Source organism: Sminthopsis crassicaudata, chromosome 3 (assembly GCF_048593235.1).
Source record: "Sminthopsis crassicaudata isolate SCR6 chromosome 3, ASM4859323v1, whole genome shotgun sequence".
In the NCBI taxonomy this organism is placed as follows: Eukaryota; Metazoa; Chordata; class Mammalia; order Dasyuromorphia; family Dasyuridae; genus Sminthopsis; species Sminthopsis crassicaudata.
Window position 1 is genome coordinate 643,311,237 of NC_133619.1, and position 26,176 is coordinate 643,337,412.

The window sequence follows — 26,176 nt, forward strand, 5'->3', positions numbered from 1 at the left end:
GCTCAGAACAACAAATATTAGATAAACAAGACCTTATCCTAAGTCAATTTCCATGGCACAGAGGTCTTTAAACTTTCTGAAGAGGTGTCATGGAAAAAAAGAGGTCAGATCTGTTTGTTTTAGCTTCAAGGATAGAGTGGAAGAGAGATACAAAGAGTAATTGGGACTACATGTCCAGAAACATTTTCTAACAACTATAATTATGGTTACAGGTTATTATTGATAAGCAATCATCAGCCATTAATTTTTCCAATGGAATAGTTCCTAATAAGATATAGGAGGAGCAGAAGTACAATGATCCCCTGAATTGTTGAATTTATCCTTGTGGAGAGTTGGCTCCATGTTACCTGGCATGGTCCCCCCAGGTAAACTTCTCAATGTGGCAGAACTTGAGGGTGAACCCATTGAGCACAAAAGCCCCTACATTCTCCTTATCTTGATAGAGAGACCACCCTACATTAACCAACCCATAATAAGCAGCTCTGGATAAATGACAAATCCTCTGTCTTCTGTTGAGTAACCAAAGGCCAAGAAGAAGAAAGCCACTGCATTCCGAAAGTGACCTTGTGAAGGACTGTTCTGGGGAATTTGAAGCTCTGTAAGGCTATTGGTTCTCCTTCTGACTCTCCTCCTTCACTCAATCTGGTCTGTAGCCAGAGACCTTCAGAAAATCATGGATGTTGCAGGACTAAGGGGAGAAACTGAAGAAGCATTTGCTTTTGGTTTCCCAGAGCTGAATTCAGCCACGACTGGATCATATTCATATAAGCAGACTGGGACTGTGAGCATATCCTCTGAAAGGCTGGAGAATACTTCTTGGCATTTAGCTTTAACTGGTAACATTGGTTTAATAACCATTCACACAGATATATGAGGATCTATCACTGAAAGCAAATCAAAGGCTCTTTTAAGAGTCCTTACCCTTCACCACAAGTTCCCTTGCCTGTATCTCAGGGCAAGCCACAGTTGTTTTTCAGTTTAACAGCAAAAGTAGTACGTTCCCAATAAATAATGATTGCCACTAAAAAAATTTCATTTTGTTTTTTCTTTTCTTTTTTTTTTTTTTTAAATTTTTGTTTAACATATTCCTGTAAGGGCCCTTTACATGGGCGGACACAGTGCAACAGGAGATTCCAGTGGCCCAGAAGTAATCTCTGTGGATATTAGCACTGCCCTGTAGGTGGGATCTTGGCCATACTGAGATAGCTTTGTAATGGGTGACTCTCTTGCTCATTGGCTGTGTGTGTGACCTCACAGGCTCTTTATAAGCCCACTTCAGACAGCAGTCATGCTCTTTAACCTGGCTCCCTGAGCCAACCGGATAGCCCAGAGAGTTTGGTAGTGAACACGTGGGTCTTCTGACCAGGTGTACACTAGAGAACCAACAAGTCAGGGCATTATGTTAGCAGGTATAATAAAGGCTTTTAAGATTACACATGGCTGTTTTTGAGCGTGCTACCGGTTATTAAGCTATACATTCAAGAGATCATGGCCAGAGATCTTTGAAGGCCTCAGAGGAGGCTAGCCGGGTAGAGTTGACACTGCAAAGGTCAGTGGTCAAAGGTACTCTGTTGGGCCTAGGACAGACTAGTAATTGTAACTTCCAGAAGGGCATGTTACAAATGGCACCTGAACGTGTATCAGGTTTTGAAAATATTTAATATTCAGTATTAAGATTCTGAAAGATCTGGTAGAAACGCCACTTAGGAGGGAAGGCAGAGAGGCAATATGGATCCAGGTAACTCCGGGATCAGGCTCAAGGATACATTTGAACATAATGCCTATATAAAGAGATTAAAGATCCAGATGGAATGTCTTTTAACAAAGATCACCGCTGAAGAACAGCAAATCTACCTAGCCCTAGTGTTGGTTTTTTTTGTTGTTGTTGTTGTTTGTTTGTTTGTTTGTTTTTAGGAAACTCATATATGATGTATTCAATTTCTTTATCTGAAATGGAAATCTAAATCACTTTATAAAATCAATGGTTTGCCTTTTCCCAGGTCCTCTTTGCAACTGAATATGTGATATAGGATCATATAATGTCCTTTGTCTAGAGTTGCCTATTATGTGCAAAATGATGCAAGATGGTCCCTCTGGCAGGAGAGGCAGAACAGAGGGCTTTCTGTTGCTAAAACCCATTAGGTCTGCCACATTCACAAATGAATCTGGTCAGAGGAAATGAGAGTAGCAGTAAAAACACCCTGAATCCACTCTGCCCAAGGCTGAGGGTTCCAGAGGGGAAAGTGTGTTTACAGTTCAAGGGGATGTGGTTCTGCTTCTGTTCTTGTTAAGTCTTCTCAGGATACTACTAGTTGTTAGAAAGTGTTTCCAGACACCCAGCCCAAATCAGCTTTTCTAACTCTGCCCCTGGAACCAAAATAGCCATGCCTCATCTCTCTCCTCCAAGGCAGTTTTCCAGCAGTCTTGAAGGTGATTTGTTCTTGGGAGTGAATCTAGGCATTTCTGTTTGAATGATTGTTGAGCCAGCCAGTATTCCACCAGTCGAGGATAAATGCCAAGAAAGATCTTCTAGCCTCTGAGAGGAAATGTTCAGAATTCAAGTCTGCCTCTTTCACATTTGTTACCAGAAATGTCTACTTGAAGATCTAGAAAATCTGAAGTAGATGGTCAGTCCTTCAGTCTTTCCCTTTGTGAATACAAGGTCTATGTTTCTGGAGTTCCTGTGCAGAGAGCAGACTGAGAGGTGATGGTTGGCCATAGTGAATCACCAGTACCTTAGAGAGCTCCAAGTTCCTTAGAGCAGCCCTTTATGGGTGTCACTGCTGTCAAAATGAGACAGTCACAGCAGCTCTGCAACAAACTATTAACATTGAAAGAATCAGAGAGCTCCTATAGGTTATCACAAGCACAGTTAACTCTTAATAATGAAATAAAAACACAAAGATAATAGTGACCATAAGTAAAAAGCTTTTTTTTATTCCATTTAAAGAGGAAAACAAGACACATGAGCTCTGGGTTCTCTAGAGAAAATACCCTTTAGTGGGCAAATCTCAATACTTATATCAATAAATACACAGTGAGCAGTAGCCCTGACCATGGAGAGGTAATAGCAACAATGCACAAATTTGCCTTCATGCAGGACTCATGAATAGAGCATGGGGATTACAGGTGCTTGTCCAAATAGTCAGCCAGTGCTGATGTGGAATTATTCTCAGAGTGTTCTGTGGCTGAGGTTATCCAGATGTAGAGTGCAAAGAATTGTTGTTCTGCCGATCTCAGCACACAGTTTGGTTTCTGAGCTTCAACTCTGGAAATATGCATCCTCATAGTAAAAAGAGACAGGGTGATTATGTAATGGAGAACTTGACTTTTCTCACTTTTGGCCAAAGGGAGGGAAAGGTTAAAGAACCACCCCCCTTTTCTGGCTTGTAAAGGAAAGGTTATCATGATTGTTGTCGTAGTTGTAATGTGAAGGAGGTTAGGTCCTTTTTCAACATCAATCTTTCCATTTCATAACTTTAATCTATTACTTATTATTAGGTCTTATTATTAGCACATGGGTAACTCATATACTAAAATTGGAATGATACAAACTGGCATGGTCCCTGCACAAGGATGACACAAAAATCCATGGTGTTCCATATTTTTTTCCTTTTGGTTCTTCTTCTTGTATTCAATTCTTCTTGTACAAAATCATTAATTGATACTTGTAATGGGCTAGAACTGAGCAAATGCACTTGGATAATGGAGCACTTGAGACTAATTGCCAATATCTTATTTAAGATTTTAGCATCAATGTTCATTAAGGAAATTGGTCTATAATTTTCTTTCTCAGTTTTTGATCTACCTGGTTTAGGTATCAGTACCATGTCTGTGTCATAAAAGGAATTTGGTAGGACTCCTTCAATCCCTATTTTTTCAAATAGTTTATATAGCATTGAAGTTAGTTGTTCTTTAAATGTTTAGTAGAATTCACATGTAAATCCATCTGGTCCTGGGGATTTTTTCTTAGGAAGTTGGTTAAAAGCTTGTTCTATTTCTTTTTCTGAGATGGGACTATTTAGACTACTTACTTCTTCCTCTTAATCTGGGCAAGCTATATTTTTGAAGGTATTCTTCCATTTCATTTAAGTTATCGAATTTATTGGCATAAATTTGAGCAAAGTAGCTCCTAACTATTGTTCTAATTTCCTCTTCATTAGTGGTGAGTTCTCCCTTTTCATTTTCAAGACTAATAATTTGCTTTTTCTATTTCCTTTTTTTAATCAGGTTTACTAAGGGTTTGTCTATTTTGTTGGTTTTTTCATAGAACCAACTCTTAGTTTTATTAATTAATTCAATAGGTTTTTTTTTACTTTCAATTTTATTAATCTCACCTTTTATTTTTTTGAATTTCAAGTTTTGTGTTTGTCTGGGGGTTTTTAATTTGTTCCTTTTCTAGTAAGTTTAGTTGTAAGCCCAATTCGTTGGCCCTCTCTCTATTTTATGCAAGTAGGCCTGTAGAGATATAAAACTTCCCCTTATTACTGCTTTGGCTGTATCCCACACATTTTGGTATGATGTCTCATTATTGTCATTTTCTTGAGTGAAGTTATTAATTATATCTATGATTTCCTGTTTTACCCAATCATTCTTTAGTATAAGATTATTTAGTTTCCAATTATTTTTTGGTCTATTTTCCCCTGGCTTTTTATTAAATGTAATTTTGATTGCATTGTGGTCTGAAAAGGATGCATTTACTATTTCTGCCTTACTGCATTTGATTTTGAGGTTTTTATGCCCTAGTATATGATCAATTTTTGTATAGGTTCCATGAATTGCTGAGAAGAAAGTATACTCCTTTCTGTCTCCATTTAGCTTTTGCCAAAGATCTATCATATCAAACTTTCTAGTATTCTATTTACCTCTTTGACTTCTTTCTTATTTATTTTGTGGTTTGATTTATCTAATTCTGAGAGTGCAAGGTTGAGATCTCCCACTATTATAGTTTTGCTGTCTATTTCTTCTTACAGCTCTCTTAATTTCTCTTTTAAGAATTTAGATGCTGCATCACTTGGTGCATATATATTTAATATTGATACTGCTTCATTATTGATGCTACCCTTTAGCAGGATATAATGCCCTTCCTTATCTTTTAATTAGATCAATTTTTGGTTTTGCTTGATCTGAGATGAGGATGGCTACCCCTGCTTTTTTGGTTTTGCCTGAAGCATAGTAGATTCTGCTCCACCCTTTTACTTTTAGTTTGAATGTCTCACCCTGTTTCAGGTAAACAACATATAGTAGGATTCTGACTTTTAATCCAGTCTGCTAACTGCTTCCTCTTTATGAGGCAGTTTGCTCCATTCACATATATAGTTAGAAGGACTAATTCTATATCTATATTGCTTGCCATCCTATTAACCCCTGCTTATGCTTTTCCGTTTTCCTTCTCTCTTACCCCCCTACCCACTATTAAACTTGTGAACACCACTTGCTTTTCACAGCCCTCCCTTTTTAGGATCCCTCCTCCACCTTAAAGTTCCTCCCCTTATTTTACCCCTTTTCCTCGAAATTTCTGTATTCCCTTCCCCTTAGCTTACTCCTTCCCTCTCACTTTTCAATGAAGTGGAAGAAGTTTCACCATAAATCGAATATGTCTATTAATACACACTATGTCATCTCCCTCCTTTCTTTCTCTCAGATATAATAGGTTACCTTTGCCTCTTCATGAGATGTAGTACCACCACTTTACACCTTTTTATGATATAATTTCCTTTCCACCTTTAGTTTCTAGGACAAATTATACATATGTTCTTTACATATTTTTATGGCAGAAGTATAGTTCTCAAGATTTCTTTTTACCTTTTTAGAAATCTCTTGAGTTCTGTATTTGAAGATCAAACCTTTTATGTAGGTCTGGTTTTTTCATCAAAAATAGATGGAATTCATTTATTTCATTAAATGTCCATCTTCTTCCCTGGAAAACAATGCTCATTTCTGCTGGGTAAGTTATTCTTGGCTGCATACCAAGTTCCTTAGCCTTTCAGAATATCATGTTCCAGGCCCTTCGTTCTTTTAATGTGGACGCTGCTAGATCCTGGGTTATCCTTATTGTGGATCCTCCATATCTGAATTGCTTTTTTCTAGCAGCTTCCAATATTTTTTCCTTTGTCTGATGGTTCTTTAACTTGGCCACTATATTTCTTGGCATTTTGATTTTAGGGTCCCTTTCAGTAGGTGATCGATGAATTTTTTCAATGTCTATATTACCCTGTTTCCAAAACGTCTGGGCAGTTCTTTTTGATAATTTCCTCGAAAATAGTGTCCAAGCTCTTTTTTTCCTCACATTTTTCAGGGAGTCCAATTATTCTCAAATTGTCTCTCCTGGATCTGTTTTCCAGGTCTGTTGTCTTTCTAATAAGGTACTTGACATTCTTTTCAATTGTTTCATTTCTCTGGTTTTGCTTGTCTACCTCTTGGTTTCTCCTTGAGTCATTCATTTCTACTTGTTCAAGTCTAATTTTCAATGATGTATTTTCTTCACTCACTTTTTTTATATCTTTTTGTAATTGTCCAATTGTGTTTTTATCTTCTATGGAATTTTTTTCCATTTTATCCATTTTATTTTTTAGAGAGCTGTTTTCTTTATCCAGCTCACTAATCCTGTTTTCCATGGAGTTGTTTGCATTTTCTAATTTACTAATTTTATTTCTCAATGATTTGATCTCTTTATCCACTCTGGATGACTTCTCCAGGCTCTCTTTCCAAGCTTCCCTCTCCTTTTCCCATTTCTCTTCTAGCTCTCTTGTGAGAGCCTTTTTGATTTCCTCTATGAGATTCTTTTGTATTGAGGAGAAGATCATATCCCCCTTAGGGGAGTCCTCTGGGGACAGTCTGTTTTTAGTCTCCTCAGTACTTGAAGTCTGCTCTCTCTCCATACAGAAGCTGTCAATGGTTAGAGCCCTTTTGAATTTTTTGTTCATTTTGTCAAGAGCTGAATGGAAGAAAACAAATTGACAAGAGAAACAATTGGTCTGTTTTGGGGGGGATGGGGCTGGATGGTGTTAATGGGCTTCCTCTACAGACTGGGGGTAGCACAGCAGAGAGCCTCTAACAGGACAGCGATGGCTGTGCTGTGTCTGCACTCTGAGGCTCTGAGAACGCTCTGAGTCTTTTAGAGTATTTTGCTTATTTATGTTATTTGTATTTGGGCTGGGAAGTTGGAGGAGCATGGTGAGTTGGGCCAGAAGGGAGATAAGGACTGTGCTGAGAAGTTTGAGGGGCGGGGCGCTTCTCAGTTTCTCAGCCTTCCTTACTTCTGCCTAAGGCCAAGCATATGCCCTTGGGGTATCCTCTGCTTTCTGATAACAACTCCCTCAACTCCACCTACATGGATGGGAGAAGGAGGTGACAGAGGGGCAGTGACACCCTGGGCACCTCCAGCACAGTTTTGCCTTCCTATGTCTTCTAGCAAGACAAAAGAGAAGAAAATTGATATACCAGTGGGTAGAACAGTGGCCCTTACCCAGGGGAAAAACTCAGGCCTTATTAGATATAGGACAGGAGGAACCTGACCAAGGACACTTACAACCTTCTCTAAGGCCTTGGAATCCCCTTGTATTTTGCTGTATAAAAGAAATCTGGAAAATGGAGGATGTTGACTGATTTAAGAAAAGTGAATGAACAGATGGAAGCTATGGGAACTCTTCAGCCTGGGCTTCCATCTCCTACTCAGTTGCCTAAGGAATGACCTTTTTGGGTTATACACATTAAGGATTGTTTCTATTCTATCCCTCTGGATAAGGAGCATTGTTAAGACAGCCTGAGAAAATGAGAAAATACCAAGCTGAATTAGTGCAGGGTCAACTTATCAGGTTGATGGATAACAGCATTGACTAAGAATGGGTACAGGCAGAACTGCTGGTGGTACTTCCAGAACTCATTGTGCATGTACTCAGGGCCTGTTTTCCATCAAACTGAGACTGTGATTATTGACCATTGCTAAGGATCTCAGAGTGTTTGCTGTCATGCATGAGAATACCTTGACAGTGATGAATATGCAGGAGTGAGCACAAAGATCTGAGGAGACCCTCCCCAGCTGTAACTTGGCTACAGTTCTTTAGGATTATATGGGGCATTGAGGGCTATAGGGGTATAAAGAATGGAAATAGGGAGAGAGGGGGAGGAGAAGCTCCTGAACATGTAACTGATTGGCAATAAAGCTGTCTTGTCTTTCCTGTTCCTCTGGTAAGACCCCTGGCTGCCCACAGTGGTAGGATCCAGACAGAGAATATAAAATATTTTGCCTTTTCAGTGTCCAGCATTAATTTAGCCAAGCCTTATAAAAGATTTGAATGGATATGTTTGCCATACGGAATGAAAAATAGCCCTACCGTGTGTCAAATGTATGTGGCTGCTGCTCTTACTCTAGTAAGAAAAGCATTTCCAAAAGTTATGTTAGTACATTACACAGATGATATCTTGGAGTATGGCCCTGCGGAGCAAATGTTAAAAGGAAGCCTACAAAAACCACAGAACACTCAGGAACTACCAATTGTATACAGCCCCAGAAAAATTCAAAAACATGTTCCTTTTCAATATTTAGGGTATGAAATATAATCCAAGACAATGGTACAAAAACTTTCTTTAGGAACAGAAAAGTTGAACACCTTAAATGACTTTCAGAAATTGATAGGAGATATCCAATGGATGTGTCCGGTGTTAGGCTTAACTACTTATCAATTACAACCATTATATGACCTTTTAAGGGGAGTCACTGCTTTAGACAGACCCCACCTGCTTACAAAAGAAGCCCAAGAGGGATTGAACTGAGAGAAGTTGAACTGGCTTATCCAATGTGGTTGAAAGAGTCTCTCAAAAACCCTTGGAAATATCAGTTTTTGCCACACAAGAGGCACCCACAGCAGTCCTTCATCAAGGAGAGAGTGTGATAGAGTGGGTGAACCTCCCAGCACAACCAGAACAAAGCCTTACTCCTTACCCAGTGCTTGTGGCTAGAATCTCTTTAAAGGCTGTTAAATGAATAATACAATTACCTGGGATAATTCATGTAGGCTGGCTAATTTTATTGGGCACAGTTCCAAATTTTACACACGGGTCTCTCTTAAAGATAACCCCGTTATTACATTATTAGCCATGGATTTTTGAAGAAAAAATTTTGAAGAAAAGAGTAGTCAGAACTTCTTTTCAGTCCACTCAGCAGAAGGAATTGTATACAATCATTCTAGCTCTTACTTATTATCCAGGAGATATAAATATACTATCTGAGTCCACCTATTCAGTAGGTGTGGTACAAAGAATTGCCACATCCCAGATAAAATTGTAGCCTCTACCATATTTCAACTTTTTAAAGGAACTTTAAGAGCAAGTGAGAAAACATCCAGGTAAGTATTACCTCTTCCACTATCACTCTCATACTGCTATTCTAGGAACTATTTTTCTTGGAAACTCAAAGGCAGCTTGTCTTCTCACCATGTTAGCCAATATTCCCCTATTTCAGCTTGCCCAAGAATCTCATTCTAATTATCCTGAGGCTTCTCCAGCTTTACATTTGCAATTTGGGATAACAAAAGAGGAAGCCAGGAGCATAGTAAAAGCCTGTCCAGCTAGCCTTCCTTTCCATGCTCCTACACTCCCTCCAGGGAAGAATCCTCGTGGTTTGAGACCCACTGAAACTTGGCAAATGGATGTGACCCATTACAAATCTTTTGGTCATGTGTCTTTTATCCACGTTGTGGTAGACACCTTTTCAGGATTCACTTTTGCAATACCAGCAGCAAAAGAGGCAGCCCAAGTGATCACTGAATTCCTCATACAAGCATTTGCAATTATGGGTGTGCACCAAGCAATAAAAACAGACAATGGACCTGCATATGCTTTTTCTTTTTTTTCCTGAGGCAACTGAGGTTAAGTGACTTGCCCAGGGTCACACAGCTGGGAACTCTGAAGTGTCTGAGACCAGATCTGAACTCATGTCCTCCTGACTTCAGGGCTTGTGCTCTATCTATCCACTGTGCCACCTAGCTGTCCCTCTGCATATACTTCTAAACATTTAGATGTTATCTTCTCTAAATGTAATGTTCTCTAGGAGCAGATTTCTTGGGGGAGCTTCTGGAGGTAGCCTTACTTTCAGTTCAGTTTAATCACCCCAAATGCAGCCAGGAATTAAAATCCAAATCTTTTATTGTCTCCATCAAAATCTTATCTCCTCCACTTGAGCCTCCAGCCAGCACAAAGGTGGAAAACGGAATGAATCTGTCTCTGCCTCTGAGAGTGGTCTTGTATCCTTTAGTGGGCTTGTGTGTCTTACCCTGAAAGATTCTTCTTATGTGCCGTACACTGAGTACACATCAGTCATTACCTCACTAGGAAACCATTATTTGTTGTAGGATTAAATCAATGCTAAACTAGATTTAAACATTGTCTTCTCAATTCCACTTAGTACCTTGTTTCAAGTTCTGGCCCATAACATCTCCTTGTAGGGTCAGATCAATCACACTGAACCAAGCTAAATGAGAAAACTATTGTCTCTATCAATTTGACTGTTTTAGTACTTTATGAGAATCTTAACAAGTATCAGATTTGACACACCACTGGCATACCCTACAATCCTTGAGGACAGGCAATACTGGAGAGGAGGAACAGAGACATCCAGATGCTTCTCCAAAAACCAAAGCGAGGAGGAGACACAAATAACCCTAGAGAACTTCTAAACACACCTGGTTTCCCCTATTGAAATGTGAACTTTCTGTACAGGGGCTGTATTGCTTTTTATATTTGTAACTCTAGCACTTAGAAAAGTGCCTGACATAGACTGAGGGCTTAAATTCTCAATCATTAATGTTTCATTATTTTTTTTCAAAATTAATTTATTATATTAGGTTAACTCATCATCTTGATACCGATACTTTAAATTTTATTTATGGACATGGGATAGCGTGGCTTTCACTCCTTTCTTCAATTTTGTTTCCTCTGAATTCCTCAGTAACTCACCCTCTATTGTTTTTCCTAAATTTGGGCTTCAGTTAATTAATATAAATGGTGGATTCCACAAAGGAGTCCTATGCCTTCTAAGTGTCATTATTCGAGTTATTATTATGAAACATATGTCCTCTGGCTAGAGCCCAGTGGAAAAATACAATGTGAATGTGAATCATGTGCACATTTATGAGATTCATTATACACACCAACCAGGACCTGGCTGTAATTCTCTATAGACTCAACTTTGGTCAATGTAGGTGGACAGCTTTCTTGTTTTACCTTTCCTTTAAAGTATTTCAGCAGATGGGGAAAGGAAAAAAATATTTGCAAAAAAAAAAGTCTCCTCACCATCTTTCTTTATATGTAATTTATCCTTTGTTGCATTTCACAGGTCACAAAAGCAGCTTTGCTTAACTATAAGGACATCCTGTTGTTATATTAAGCTAGAAATATTCCAGAAACCAATGGATCAATGGGGATGGAAAAAATATCTCATTTTGCAAACTATTCTTCATGACCAGGTTGGAGTCATTAAATTTATTTCATCAAGGCAAGCATTATTTAGTATTACATAATCTCTTAGCATTATGAATTTGTTGAGAAATGATTATAGTCACCATCATCTCAACAGGTAGAACATTAAGCCTACAACATTCAGCATTTGTTTATGTTTAAATCACAGGCTTAAAAGGATCTTTCCAAAATAATATCTAATGCATGTTGGTCAAAAGTATAATTAGCATGCTGAGTAAGGGACCCACACTGGAAGCTTTCCTTTGGGAAGCAGCATGGATGCCTGTGTCTCAATTCTAATTTTCTTTCTGCTAGTTATAGCAGGAAGAGAGTAAAAGTAGAAGAGGAATGCAAAGGAAGAGACAGAATTGTCATTTGTTAATCATATATGGGTGAATCAGAGAATACCAGATGATCTCCATCTCAGCATTGATCCCATGGGAACAGATCCTGGTTCATCCCCTTCATCTTCTCTTGGTACAGCTTATTGAATGTTTCCATTTGAGTCACTGTGAAGTGGTTTTTCCAGTCTCCACAGATTCCTGTCACATATAGAACAACAGGTGCTGGGGTCATGTCCTTAGTGATCATTTTTTCCCATCCCCTTCTCCCTTTCCTCCTTGGGTCAGGAAGGAGACATGGGTAGACTGCAGTGACTGATATTTATGGGATAGCATCCCTCCCCTGTAACCAGTGAGTTCTTCTCTTCATCATTCATTATTCAAGCAGTATTGACAGGGAGACTTGCCTCTTCCTCTTACTGCTCCTCTGCTTGGTTTTCCTCAGATGAAGGAAAACTTGGGAGAGATTTTCTTGGAAACTCATGCATTCCATCTCTGAGTGTGTCATTGCATAAAAGTATACTACAGGTTATTACATTAATGGGACAAATTCTTTGGCTGCCTCTTTTCTGTGCTACTGTTTTGTGATTCACACCTTCTCTGATTCTATTTCTGAGTGCCTAGATGTCAACTGGGATGGGGGGTTAACCACCTACTTAACTCTTTTGTGGTCCTACAACATTGCTTCTCACCTTTTCTCATGATCATAATTTTGACATATTCCATATTTTGTATAAATATCGGTTCTTTGTTTTCCAGGATGTGGTTTTTCATTACTTGGAAGGAAGCATTCTTCACGACTGAATTAATTTCTTCCTCACTCAGCTCCTTGCCCAAGAATTGGCAAAATTTTTCCACATTGACCTTAAGATTCTAGGAAAAAATACAACAACTTATAATAGTGGGATGAAAAAGAAAAGGAGGGAAAGGGAGAGGGCAAAAGTGTAAGAGAAGAAGAAACACGGATTTTAGATGAAGAGAGAAAGAAGAAAGAAAGATGTGAGGGAAAGAGTGAAAGCACTAAGTACAAGGAGAAAAGACATTGAAGTCAGTCATAGGGAGTAGTGGGAATGAGAAGGAAGAGAAGAGCTGAAGCAGGAATGCAAAGGCAATCAAGTAGAGAAAAAGAGAAGGAAGAAAATTTGAAGGTAGAGTAAGGAAGAGAACAGGGGGGTAAAATAAGAAATTATGGTGAGTGGATGAAGAGCTAGTATGGGAGGTGGAGATAAAGAACAGAAGAAAAGAGAAGAATTGAAGCAAATAAAAAAAAGAAGAAGAAAACAGTAGGGACAGATGAGGAGAAAATAGAAAAGAAAACAGAAGAGCTAGACTAAAAGAGAACAGGAAAAAAGCAGGAAAAATAAAGGCAAAGAAAAAAGGAAGAAACAGCAAATAGGTGAGATGGAGAAAAAGAAAGAAATTAAATAAAAATAGAAAGAAGAGTTGAAGAAAAAGAAATGAAGAAAGAGAGAACAGAAAGAAGAGATGGAGGGAAAGAAAAAGGAAAAGAAAATAGGGACAAAAATGTAGAGAGAGAAAGAAAAGAAAAAATTGGAAGAAGAGATGGAATTAAAGAAAATGGAAAAAAAGGAAAAGATTTTGGAGTAAAAGGAAAAAAGAAAACAGAAAGAAGTGAAAAAGAATGAAAAAGGTAGAAGAGGAGGTAAAAGAAAAGAGATAGGAAGAGAAAACAGGAAAAAGACACAAAGAGAAAGAAAACAGAAAGAAGATATGAAGGGGAAAAGGAAGAAAGAGTAAGTTGGAAGAAGAGTTTGAAGGGGAAGTTAAGGGACACTGAGTAGATGGGGAAAGGAAAAATATATGTTATTAAAGAGATGGAGTGGTTGAGGAGAGGAAGGAGAGAGGGAAAAGGGATTACAGAAAATAGGGACAATAAAACCAGCAGGGTAAGGTCATAGGGAAGAATGCAAGAGATCTCTGAGGAAATTTTTTAAAAACTAAGAAATGAAGAGGGAAGAAAAAGATTAGATGAAGAGAAGGAAGATAAAGGAAGAAAGAGATAAGGGATGAACAAAACCATAAAAAAAGGAAAGAAGGGAGATCAAACAGGAAAGAAAGTAGATATGGAGGTTGGTTACAGGAAAACTCAAGAGATTCCTGGGAAGGAGAAAAGAGGTCCTTCTTATTCAGGATTCTGGGAGCTCTTCCCACAAAGCTTCCAAACCACATAGAGAAAATCTGACAGATATGGAGATATCCTGCAAAGAACTCTTGATAAATGCAAGGCTCTCCCTGGAAGAGATTCCCAGTGAGGGGATCTGACTAGACCAGAGAATGGATCCAGGATCAGAACTGGCAGCTACTGTAAAGAAGACTTAATGGTTTGTTTGTTTGTTTTTTGATAAATAAGTTACTGCACTATATGTTGGTGCCTTCAGAACCAAACACTGGCATATAGAGTCCGGCCTCCCTGAACTGGGACTCATTCCTCCTTTCTCTTTCTCAGCTGCTCTGTTGATGCAGTTTCTGACATGCTGGGTTGATACTCCAGCTTTCTCCTTAGGTCTGTGTGCTCCGTCCTATTCCTAGATGTTTGTGGCTGCTTTCCCCTCCTTCTTGACCCAATGTCAGTCACTGATGAAGAAGAGCCTCCATGTCTTAGTTTGGGGCATTTGTTCTGACTTTCCCCCATGCTTGGAAAATTCATCAGTGTCCATTCTGTCTGACTTCCCTGGCTTTTAAAAAATCCCAATGGAAATCCTACCTTCTACAGGAAGCCTTTTCCAAAAGGGAAGGCAATAACATTAATGGGGACCCCTGGAAAGATGAAAAGGGAAAAGGACAGGGACCTTACTTGAAGAAGTTCCTCATAGGTTAGGAATAAAAACTTCTCTGAATTTCTCATGGGTAGCCATCCTTTGATGTGGTCAAACCAGGACCCATATGGAACTGGAAATGAATGGGAAAGGAGAAATGGGAGCCCAGGTTATTTCTGTTTCAGACTGATAAGGTGCTTACTCTGCCCTAGATGCTTGTCAGAATGAGAGACATAGACAAAGAAGTTCTGCTCTTACCTTACAGTGTGTGTCTGGGAGGGAGGGTAGGGTTGGGAGTAGAGAGGGAGCTTGATTCCTAATCACAGTAAAATGTCATCCAAGAGAAGGTTAGCTAGGAGAAGAGCCCAGGGAAGTCACAAGTACAACCAAGAATGTGGTTCAGTTAGTGGCCTTAACTTGAGAGTTCTCAGCAAGACAAAAAGCTAGGTTGGCCCCTGAAGTAAATGACATTAAAACTTCTCTGTGGAGGAAGTAGAGGAACTTAAATGATTTATATTTCAAGCTCTGCAAATTTCTTAGTCATATAGTCTTGAAAAAATCCCTTTTGCAGTCCTCACTTCTAACACTTCTCTAAGGTGGGGGAGGTAGTCATTGCCCTCTCTATATTGCTGAGCTGTTGGAAGGAATATGCTTCCCAGGAAATGAAAGGATATCAAGAAAATAGGGATTTTCTTTATGATGGCAAAAGGGTGTCGGATAAATATAGGGAAAAGTGATAAGGATGTAGTTCCATCATTCCTTCTTCACTCACCTTTTCCCTGCAGGAACTCTTCAAAGAAATGCTCAAAAGTTGAGTATAAAGGGTAATATGGGACATGATTTTTATAATGGTATAAAGATACAAGGGCATCCCTTGGATTCCTGGCAACATAAAGGATCTGAAAGAGAAATTGGAACATTGCATGGTTAGCACATCCATTTTCCTTCCTCATGAAGCATCTCTAGCAGAACATTTGACCATTTTTTGGAGCTGCTTTCTCCATCCATTTCTTATAGCCCTAGTCTTTACAACTGTGCTAGCACATAGTAGGTACTTAATAAATCCTTTTTGGCTGGCTGATTAAATTATCTCTGGCAGTTGCTGCTACTGGGGAAACTGTTTCTACTATTTCCCCAGCTGCATGTAACTACTCAGTAGAGTGGATCACTCATGTTGGTAACTTTGCATACTTCTGCTGTGATCATGGCAACATCTATTCTCTGGGCTAGATTGCTTTTCCCTAAATACTCTCATAATATCAGATCCTGGTTCTCATAGAAAAACCACCTCAGAATTGGAGTTACACTTAGATTTGGTCCAAATTGTACACGTGATTCTTTTTGTGGAGAAAATAATTTCTGAATTCATGACTTTCGTTTTTGAGTCCTTGCCAATGTCTTTCTATTAATACAAAGGAGCTACTCACAATAATGAAACTATTAGATATCAAATATAGTCATTTACTTAGCAATAAGGAAAAAGAGGAAAAGAAAGGGAATAAGCATTTCTTAGGCAGTAGCTCAGAATAAAGGCATGACAATATCCTGGCTGAGGATGGCATTCAAATAAAGAACAGATAATAGTGTGTATGGCAGGAGTTTGTAACTCAAATTATAATACGTTTTGATTGAAAAGTATGGGAAAGAGAAGTATACAATAGAAGGCATGTCTATTCTGGAGGGAGTGGAACTTCAATATAAAGGAAGGATACAGAGGGAAAATTCTAGGGGCAAACTGAGTGCTTATGAAATGTTTCATTTGATTGACTAGAAGTAAAGGGACTATGATCAGAAGAAGTAGATGAAGATGCTCTGGAAATACACTAATTAACAAAGAGTGCAGAAAATGCAAATAAGGACACGTCACAGAGAATCTGTACTAAAACTCAAAATGGGCCCAGATAACATAGGGAAAATGGAGGGGAAAGGCAAGCAAAGGACAGAATTAGGAGACTCTAATATCTTCAATGTGGCTGAACAACTAGTTCAGAGATCTTCTAGAGAGTGTGGTGTTCCACACACTAGAAATGTTAACATCTCCTCCCATATCCCAGATATTCAGGGTTCTCCTGGAAGAGTGGTTGGACACCATATGTGACAGCCTTGAGTACTTCTCTTTCCAGCTTCAGCCTGAAAATCTCTATCCTTCCCTTTATATTCATCATCTTCTATGCTTCAGATTTTTTCCTTGATTCCTTCTTCTCTTCTTCCTTTAACACAAGTTGCTCTTCTGAGAGCTCTAGCATTGCAAAATAAGAGAGGCAAAGGGGAAGAGAAGCAGCCATCTAGTCGAACCCATACATTAATGGAATATTTTTTTTTAGTGCCATTTGCTCTGGGTGCTCCCTCTCTTCCTCCAGTTACTCCTCTTCCCTCTTCCTCTCCTGCTTCCAGTTCTCTGATTCACAGCCTACAACAAATATGGTTCAAGTACATGATAAACCTATTCTAAACTACTTGAAAGATATAAAAGTTCTCAGATGCTTCTCCAGATAAATCTAACATTACAATTTCACTTTGAACCATGAAATCCCAAAGGAATTGTTGATGAATAAAATCTTAGTGGCCAGAGCAAGATCTTTCAGATCTCTTTGTCTGATGAACCAGAAATTAGAGGTTGCCCAGAGTGCTGAAAAGTCTGGAAAACAAAGATCACTTTAATGACTATTAAGAGATGATCCAACACAACAAAACTGACATTTCTACCTAAATTAATTTACTTATTACCATACCAGCAATTATTTAATAGAGCTGGAAAAAATTCAGTTGGAAGAATGAAAGCTCAAGAATAACCAGGACATTAATTTTTTTTTTTTTAATGTGGAGGCAGGTGACCTAGTCATACCTGATTTCCAATTACATTATGAAATGGTAATTATCAAAACACTTTGTCCCTAGTTAAGAAATAAACTGGTGGAACAGTAGAATAGATTAGGTATACAAGACATTGTAGTAAATGACTATAGCAAATCTATTGTTTAACAAACCCAAAGATTTAAGCTTTTTGGACATAAATGCATTATTTGATAAAAACTGCTGGGAACACTGGAAAATAATACAACAGAAACTAGTTACAGACATACATTTCACACTGTATACCATATGAAGGTCAAAATGTATACATATTTATTCAAAGATGCTAATACTAGTAGGCAAGTAGAAAAGCATGAAATAATTAACTGTTAAATCTATGGAGAATGGAAGAATTTAACATGAAACAAGATATAGAGAGCATTACAAAACGTAACATGCATGATTTTGACTCTATAAAAATGAAAAGTTTTCGTAAAACCAAAACCAGTGCAACCAGAATTAGAAGAAAAACACAAAAGTAGTATAAAAAATTATAATGAGTATCTATGATAAAGACTTCATTTGTCAAGTATGTAGGGTTACGGTTATAAGAATACTAGGAATTCCTCAGTTGATAAATGGTCAAACGACATGAAGAGGCAGTTTTCAGATAAAGAAATCAAAACTATCTGTACTCATAAAAACTTCTAAATCACTACTGGTTAGATAAATGCAAATTAAAACATCTCTGAGGTATTACCTGACACTTATCATATTGTCTAATATGAAAAAATAATAGGAAAATAATAAATGTAGGAGGGGATATGGGAAAACTAGGACAATAATATATGTTGGTAGAGTTGTGAACTGATCCAACTATTCTGCAGAGCAATATAAATATATAAAATATATGAATATAAATAAATAAATATAAAATATATAAAACTTTGCAACCTTTGATCTGACAGTGACACTATTTGGCTTGTATCCAACAGAAATTTAACAAAAATGGGGGCGGAAAGAATTATTGCATAAATTATTTACAATAGCTCTTTTTGGTGGCTAAGATTTGGTAAGGGTATGCCCATGGATTGGGGAATGGCTGAACAGGATGTGATATCTCATTGTAACAGCTTATTATGTGGTATAAGACATGCCAAGCAGGATAATTTTAGAAAACCAGGAAAGATTTACATGAACTGGTAGAAATTGAAGTGAGTAGAACCAAGACAACATTGTATACAGTCACAACAATATAGTATGATGAACTGGTATTGCTTCTCAGCAATATAGTGATCCAAGACAATTATGAAGGCCCCATGATAAAAAATACTATCCACCTGGTTTTTTGGGGGGGCTGTTCTCTCCTCTGAGCTGTCCATTCTGAGTAATTCTCCAAAACACAGGAAATAATTTCATTGTTATAGAATCCCCTCCTTCCATAACAATGTAGTGATAAAAGAAATGACACTGGAAGATGAGCCCTTGGATCAGGTGTCCAATATGCTCCGGGGGAAGAATGGAGGACAACTACAAGAATCTCTAGTACTAATGGAATGGTTGGGCCAAACTTGAAGAGAAGCCACGCTGTGAGTGCATCTAGTGACAAAAAAGGGCTGATATTATAAAGATAAATATGGCTTAAGAATTTGGGATGTAAGATCTATGACCAAGATAAGTTGGATACGGTCAAATAGTAGATACAAAGATTAAACATCTACATCTTAAGTGTCAGTGAACACAAATGGAAGGGAATGGCTGAATTTGATTCACATGATCACTACATATGCTACTGTGGATATCAAGTGATTTTTGTTCAAATCTAAGACAAACTCTTCAAGGTCACAGAAACACAAGCAAGTTCTCTAACCACTGATGCTAAAGAGACCGAAGTGAATCAGTTCTATGAAGATCTTCAACATCTCCTAGAAATAATACAAAAAATCACACTCACTACTTGGACTGGAATGTTAAAGTAGGAAATAATTGGAATAACAGGCAAGATTGATTTTGGTACAGAAAATAAACCAGAGCAGAGACTAATAGAGTTTTGTCAAAATAACTTATTGGTTATAGCAAACACTGCTTTTCAACAATCTTAAAAAAAAAAAAACCCTACACACAAATATCACCTGATGGTCAATACAGAGATCTCATTGTTTATATATTGTGCATTCAAATGTGGAAAAGTGTAGTCAGTTAAAATAAAACCTAAAGCTCACAGTGGCTCAGATCCTGAGCTTCTTCTAGCAAAATTTATACTTAAATGGAAGAAAGAAGGGGAAACCATCTGACCCTATTTACATCATTTATGAATATGAAATGGAGGTAAATTGAAAGATTTAAAGGATGAGAACTGTATATAGATTGCCTAAAGCCCTCTGGACAAAAGTTCGAAATATTGTCTGGGAGGCAGCCACAAAGAAAAAGCATTCCAGATAAAAAGAAGTGTGAAAAAGCTAAATGGTTGTCTGCTGAAGTTTTACAAACAGCTGAGGGAAGAAGGAAAATGGAAAGGAAAAAGGTTAATTAAATATATGTCCAAATGAATGCAGAATTTCAGAGAATAGCAAGGACACACAAGAAGGTTTTCTTAAATGAGCAATGGAAATAAATAGAAGAAAACAATAGAGTAAGATACACAAGAGATTCTTCAAGAAAATTAGAGATTTCAAAGACAAGTTTGATGCAAAAAAGGACAAGAGAAAAGGAAAAAAATGGTAAGGGTTTAACAGGAGCAGAAGAGATTAAGAAAAGATGGTGAGAATACACAAAAAAAATAGACAAGAAATCTCTTATCATCACTGATAACCAGGATGGCATGGCTACTGATCTAGAACTGGAGGATGAAGTCAAGTGGGTCTTAGGAAGCCTCATTAAAAATAAGGACTCTGGGAAGATGACAGAGAAGGTCAGAATATTTCAAGCTCTCTAGATTTTCTCCACAATTAGAACAAATTTGTGCCTCAGAGTGAACATAGACCAGAAAAACAAAGACTTGTAGAACAGTGTTCCTCCTGAGAACAGAAGATGAGAAAAAAGTCCCCAGGATGAGGTTTCACTTGGGTGAAGTGCAAATAGCTCCAGGCCAGCTCCACAGAAACAGCAAGTGAAGAACCCTGGGGCTAAAGACCCAGTCAGAATCACCGGAACTTTCACCTCCAAGATTGTGTGGGGAATCAGGAGTCTGAATACAAGAAGACTGGAGGAACTTCTACTGATTAGGAATACCAGGCCCAGCTGTGCTGCTGAGACATGGTTCTGCAAAAGAAGGAACCAGCATATCCAGTGAGTAGTATAATTCTTTGAAATGCCTCCCTGCCCAGAGAGAATTTATAAAAGAACTCAAAGAATAATTTAAAAATTAAATGAGAGACAATGAGAAAAACTTAAAAATCTAAGAAAAAACAAGAAGATTGTGGGGGGAAAAGTTAACAAATTAAAAAAGGAGATACAGAGTCTCAAAGATGAAAATAATGCTTTGAAAATTAAAATTGGACAGGGGAAGCCAGTGAACCTATAAGAGACCAGAAAATAATAAAATAAAATAGAAAAGGATGAAAAAATAGAAGAGAATGGAAACATTAGAAAAACAGATCTGGAGAAGAGATTAAGAAGAGAAAATATAAGAATAATTAGGCTACCTGAAAGCTGTGACCAAAAAAGTAACTTTGACACAATAGTGCAAGAAATAATCAAATTATCTATGACTGATAGAACAGGAAGGGAAAGTAGAAATCAAGAACATCCACTTACCATCTCAAAAGGATCCTTTTAGCTTCAATTAGGCCTATTTATCACATCTCCTCATTGTTCCTGGCTTTCTCAGTTGGAGAAAGGCATAAAAAAATAACCTAACCACTTGTATATATTTTGGCCCATTAGATACTGGAAGAAGAGGTCTTCTGTCTCTCCTGAATCCCATCCTGCTACTACCTATTCTCCAGGATTTCAAATTTCCCCATCTCCAGTATAGTTTTTGGCATTTCTTCAAACCTATCCAAATCCTCTTCATGCTTCCATTTTCTTTCCTTTCCCTTCTTTATTTCATGCTCCTATCCTGAATGTTATCCTCCACATAACCTTTGTCCTTCCTCCCCAGAGGTAAAAGTGAGCAGTGACAGAGTCAGAAGGAACAAGCAGGAGAATTATGAGGCAGTGTGTAAAGGATGGAGAGCAGAGAGAAACCTCCATCTGCTTCCTCCCATTCCTGAATTCCTATGAAATATGAACCAGAAATGTTGCTCCAGCCTCTCTCTGTCCCATCCTCCTTCCACCTCTTAGATATCTGTTTCTTTCTCTTTCAACTGGGGCCCGCATGTGCTCACCTTGGCCTTGCTGGTGAAATAGGACTTAGGGAAGAGATGGACTGGGAGATGGGAAGTGAAGAGACGGCAGTCTGTTCTGTTCTTGATCATTTCCATGTTATATTTTACCTCTATCCAGGGACAACGTTTCCAAGAAGAGACAGATTTAACCCAAGTGGGGTCCCCTTTTGAGTAGATTAGACTGAGGATCTGTATCATCCAGTGGGTTCCTACATGGAATAAAAAGCAAAAGATGGGTTAGAGTCTCATGATTATTTTATTCACAGAATCATAGGTAGGAGAGGCAGGAGAGACTTCACAGATTTCAGTCTTGCCCACATTTGAACAAGCCAGTGGAAAACTTCCACAGGAGGAGGGGAAAGGACTCCCAGCTCTACCTGAGAGAGTGCTACTTACTAAGTTGAGATGAAATTCAAATGTGCCTGGGGAGGTGGATGGCTACACCAAAGAGCCTATGGCGATTCCACCAGCATCTTTGGAGCACTTATGGGGTTCCAGACCCTGTGCTGAATGCTGGGGATCAGAGGGAAGGAAAAACTCAGTCTCTTACCACAAGGGGCTCATAATCTAAGGTAAGAGGAGAAATGTGACACAGAGAATGGATGCAGGGGGATCTCAGAGAGGAAAGAGCAGGGAGTTGGGAGTTTCATGGAAAGCTTCTAGTAGGTGATATTTGAGCTCAGTCCTGCAGGAAGCCAGGGAAGGTATAAGACCAAGATGAGGAAAGGGAACCTTCCAGGCATGGGGGAGTACGCCAGCACAAAGTCTAGGCTCAGTGTACAGTGTGTCAGTGTATTTTGATCAGAGTTGGGAGACATAAGCATGTGGTCCTAGAATTCAAGTTGTTCACTATAATGGAGTCAGGTGGATGCAGACAGTGCAACTCTGTGAAACATCCCACTAGCTAGACCTGCCTGGAAGTTTGCATGAGAGATGTAAGAGAGAAATAGGTATTATGGGAAAGGTCTATCCCTGGTGGGACTGAGAAGTTAAGACAGAGATTTCTGGGTCATAAAGAAGGAATAAGACTTCACCAGAAAGTTGGGGAGGGTTGTTTAGTTGGTGGTTGTTTGTTTTTTTTTTTTCCTGAGCAAGTGGGGTTAAGTGACTTGCCCAGGGTCACAGAGCTAGGAAGTATTGTGTCTGTTGTGACCAGATTTGAACTCAGGTTCTCCTGATTTCAAGGCTTGTGTTCTATGCACTGTGCCAGGTAAATGTCCCCAGCTTTACCAGAGAAATGGGTATGGGAAGTGCATTCTGTGTTTTGAATTCTGCATAAAGGAAGGTATGAGAGGAGGGCAGCAGGGAGCATTTCTAGGGATGGGTCAGCAGGGCTGTAGCACAGCATATGTACAAGTGCTCCTTTGCCCTATGGCCTGAGGACTTGGCTTGAGTTCTAATCCCAGTTGTATCATTTCCATGCAAACTAGGGGACCTTCCAGAGACCTTGGAGTGTTGGAGTTAATGAAGCATTAGTTGTAGAGTCAGGAAGCCCTGGGTTGGAATGTTGCTTCTCCCAAAGTCTTCTGCTGAAACATCAAATGCTGTCTGAGTTTTAAGTCTCTGTGGAACATAGTCCCTTTCCAGTCTTCCTACCAGTGACTCTTTCCCTGACTACCAGTGACACTGAGTTCTGGGAACAGGAGCATGAATCTGGCCTGGCCCTCCTGGGGTGCCTCAAACACTTCTTCCTTTAAAGAGGATCAGGACACATTCCTGAGGGACAAACATAAGCAAAGGGGGACCATGCTGTCAGGATTATGGGTCTTCTCTGTCTGTTTTTTGGTAGCTTTATGGCTCCTGGCCAGCTTCTTTTCTTCTCAGACCGTGGTGTTGGTGTTCACTTTTTGAAGTCTTATCTGATACTTTCTGACAGCATTTGGGGTTTTCTTGGCAAATATAGTGGAGTGGTTTGCTATCCATTCTCCAACTTATTTTACAGATGAGGAACCTGAAGCAAAGAGGATTTAATGATTTGTCCAGGAAAACAGAGCTAGGAAGTGTCTGAGTCCAGATTTGAACTCACAAAAATGAATCATTCTCATTCTACTGTACCTAAGTGCCTAAGACACTCTGTTTATATCTTGGGTTCTTAATTTGAGGTCCAAGAATCTCCAGAAATATCTATAGAGATATTTCAGAGGATCCATGTAGTTGAGGGGGACAACTTTACAAGTTTAGCTTTCCATTTAATTATTTCAACATTTTATTCTCAAAAGGGATCTATGAGCTTCACCAAACTCCCTGCCAGAGAGACCAGGGTGCACCAAATTTAGGAATCTCTGGTCACCAATGAGAAGGCTGGGCTACCTGCAGTCTAAAGTCTCTTTGTTCTCCAAGGACTGAGCCTGGAATATAGAGGAACAGAAGAAAGCTCATCTCTTCTAGCCTCCTTCTCCATGTCCTGTTTCCTTCCCCTGCTCCTTACCTGACTTGGGGTAGGTCACTATCATGACATCTTCATCCTGAAGCTCAAACTCATCCTGCATTCTTTGAATATGTTCCACATCATGAAAACTGGCAAGGAGAGGGACTCCCTTGAAAAAGACAAATTTTGTGGGGTTCTCCATGTAGGCAGTTGACTTCTAGTTAGCTGACAGCTTTCTCCTGGAACTTTGCAACTGCTCCTCCTGTTCCTGCTGCTGTTTTCTTGACTCTGTCCAAGCTCTAGTTAATTACCCACCTGTTGAATAGCCAAAGGGTGTGTGAGAGGAATAAGAAGCTTTGGAATGAGGTTTTCTGATATAAGAATTATCAAATCCAAGAACCCTTGGGTCTTTCTGGCAAGAAGTACATCTGAACATGGGCACATGGGGTGAGAACAACAAATATTAGCTGAACAACACCATATCCTGAGTCATTTTCCATGGCATATATGCTTTTAAGGCTTTTTAAGGGATATCATGGAAAAACAGAGGACAGATCTATTTGTTTTTGTTTTGAGGACAGAGTGGAAAATAAATGCAAAGGGTAATTGGGACTACATGTCCAGAAATATTTTCTAACAAGTATAATTATGTTTACAAGTTATTATTGAAAAGCAATCATCAGCCAAGAATTTTTACAATAGAACAGTTCCTGATAAGCTATAGCAAGAGCAGAAGCACAACCAATTCCCCATAACTGTACATATATTTCCCTCTAAAACCTTTATCCTTGGGGAGAGTTGCCTTCACTTTACCTGGAATGGTTCCCACCAGGTTCACTTCTGAATGTGGCAGAGCTGAAGGGTGAAGCCTTTGAACAACAGAAGCCCTTACATTCCCCTTATCTTGCTAGAGAGACCACCATTCATTACCCAACCCATAATAAGCAACTCTGGACAAATGATAAACCCTCTGTCCTCTATTGAGTAACAACAAAGGCCAAGAAGAGGGAAGCCATTGCTTTCCAAAAGTGGCCTTGTGAAGGACTGTTCTGGGGAATTTGGAGCTCTATAAAGCTATTGGTTGCTTCTTCTGATTATCCTCCTTCACTCAACCTTGTCTGTAGCCAGAGACCTTCAGAAAAACATGGACTTTGCAGGAATAAGGGAGAAATCGAAGAACCTTTTGCTTTAGGTCTCCTAGAATTGAATGCATCCTGCACAGGGTTTTATTCGTATAAGCAGACTGGGACTGTGAGCATTTCCTCTGAAAGGCCGGAGAACACTTCTTGGCATTTGTCTTTGACTGCTAAAGTGGGTTTGACACTCATTCACACAGATATACGTGGACCTATCACTGAAAGCAAATCAAAGCCTCTTTCAAGAGTCTTTACCATATATTACAAATTCCCTTGTCTGCATCTCAGGGCAAGCCACAGTTGTTTTTCCGTTTAATAGCAAAAGCAGTAAGTTACTGATCAATAATGATTTCTACTAAAACATTTCACTTGGTCATTTTTTAAAATTTGTTTAACATATTGTGATAGAAAAAAATCCATCATTAAAAATAAAGGAAATCATCATATTTTGGTGACATTTACATAATTCAATCACAACCCAGAAGGGAATAGAAAGTAGTTGTCCTGGATAGATTAATGTGTGGCTTAAAGTCAGTCCCTAGGCCCAAAGGGGAAATCTGCCCCAAAGGGGCAGAATCTCTGCAGTATGCCACTGCTATTGGCACTAGGGAAAGCTCAAGGCTCAGCCATCCAGAAGTCCTCTGGAGTCTTCCCACGGACCCCCAGAACTATGGGTAGAGGTAGGGGATTGGGGTGGAAGTTGGAAATTTTAAATTTGATTTCATTAACCTCTTATTGAAATTTTGCACTCTCAATTATTTCAAAATTGTGTTCTGATAAGGGGATTATAGAATTCAGCAAACTGTCTGCCAGAAGGTTCCATAACATACCAAAGTATAAGAACCTTTGCTGTCCAAATCTTTTGAGACTCTCCATGCAGGCAGGTTTCTCCAGGATGGGTAACTGCTTTCTCTTGAATCCCCCCCCCATTCCACATGCCTATTCATTTTGAAGAGGGCAGAGTGGGTTCATTAAG

General features: G+C 38.9%; 1 protein-coding gene and 1 pseudogene across 1 annotated transcript; one reads left to right on the forward strand and one right to left on the reverse strand.

The window, feature by feature from the left end:
• Nucleotides 1–3,519: 3,519 nt before the first annotated feature.
• On the forward strand, nt 3,520–3,611 carry LOC141565192 (U6 spliceosomal RNA; annotated as a pseudogene).
• Nucleotides 3,612–11,880: 8,269 nt separating this feature from the next.
• On the reverse strand, nt 11,881–24,266 carry LOC141560034 (sulfotransferase 2A1-like). The gene is made up of 6 exons (XM_074297668.1): nt 24,125–24,266; nt 21,697–21,905; nt 15,348–15,474; nt 14,614–14,708; nt 12,491–12,671; nt 11,881–11,999 (listed from the first exon to the last, which is right to left on the reverse strand). The coding sequence occupies exons 1-6, from the start codon at nt 24,264–24,266 to the stop codon at nt 11,881–11,883; spliced, it is 873 nt and encodes a 290-aa protein (XP_074153769.1).
• Between the last annotated feature and the right edge of the window lie 1,910 nt (nt 24,267–26,176).

What these genes read in the sequence shown, in the direction of transcription:
- LOC141560034 (XM_074297668.1), bottom strand. Translation starts at nt 24,266, where the DNA reads ATGGAGAACCCCACAAAATTTGTCTTTTTCAAGGGAGTCCCTCTCCTT. An exon ending in AGTGACCTACCCCAAGTCAG is followed by an intron (nt 21,906 to 24,124) that starts GTAAGGAGCAGG and finishes TATTCCATGTAG; the next exon opens with GAACCCACTGGATGATACAG. An exon ending in ATTTCACCAGCAAGGCCAAG is followed by an intron (nt 15,475 to 21,696) that starts GTGAGCACATGC and finishes TTTCTCTTTCAG; the next exon opens with ATCCTTTATGTTGCCAGGAA.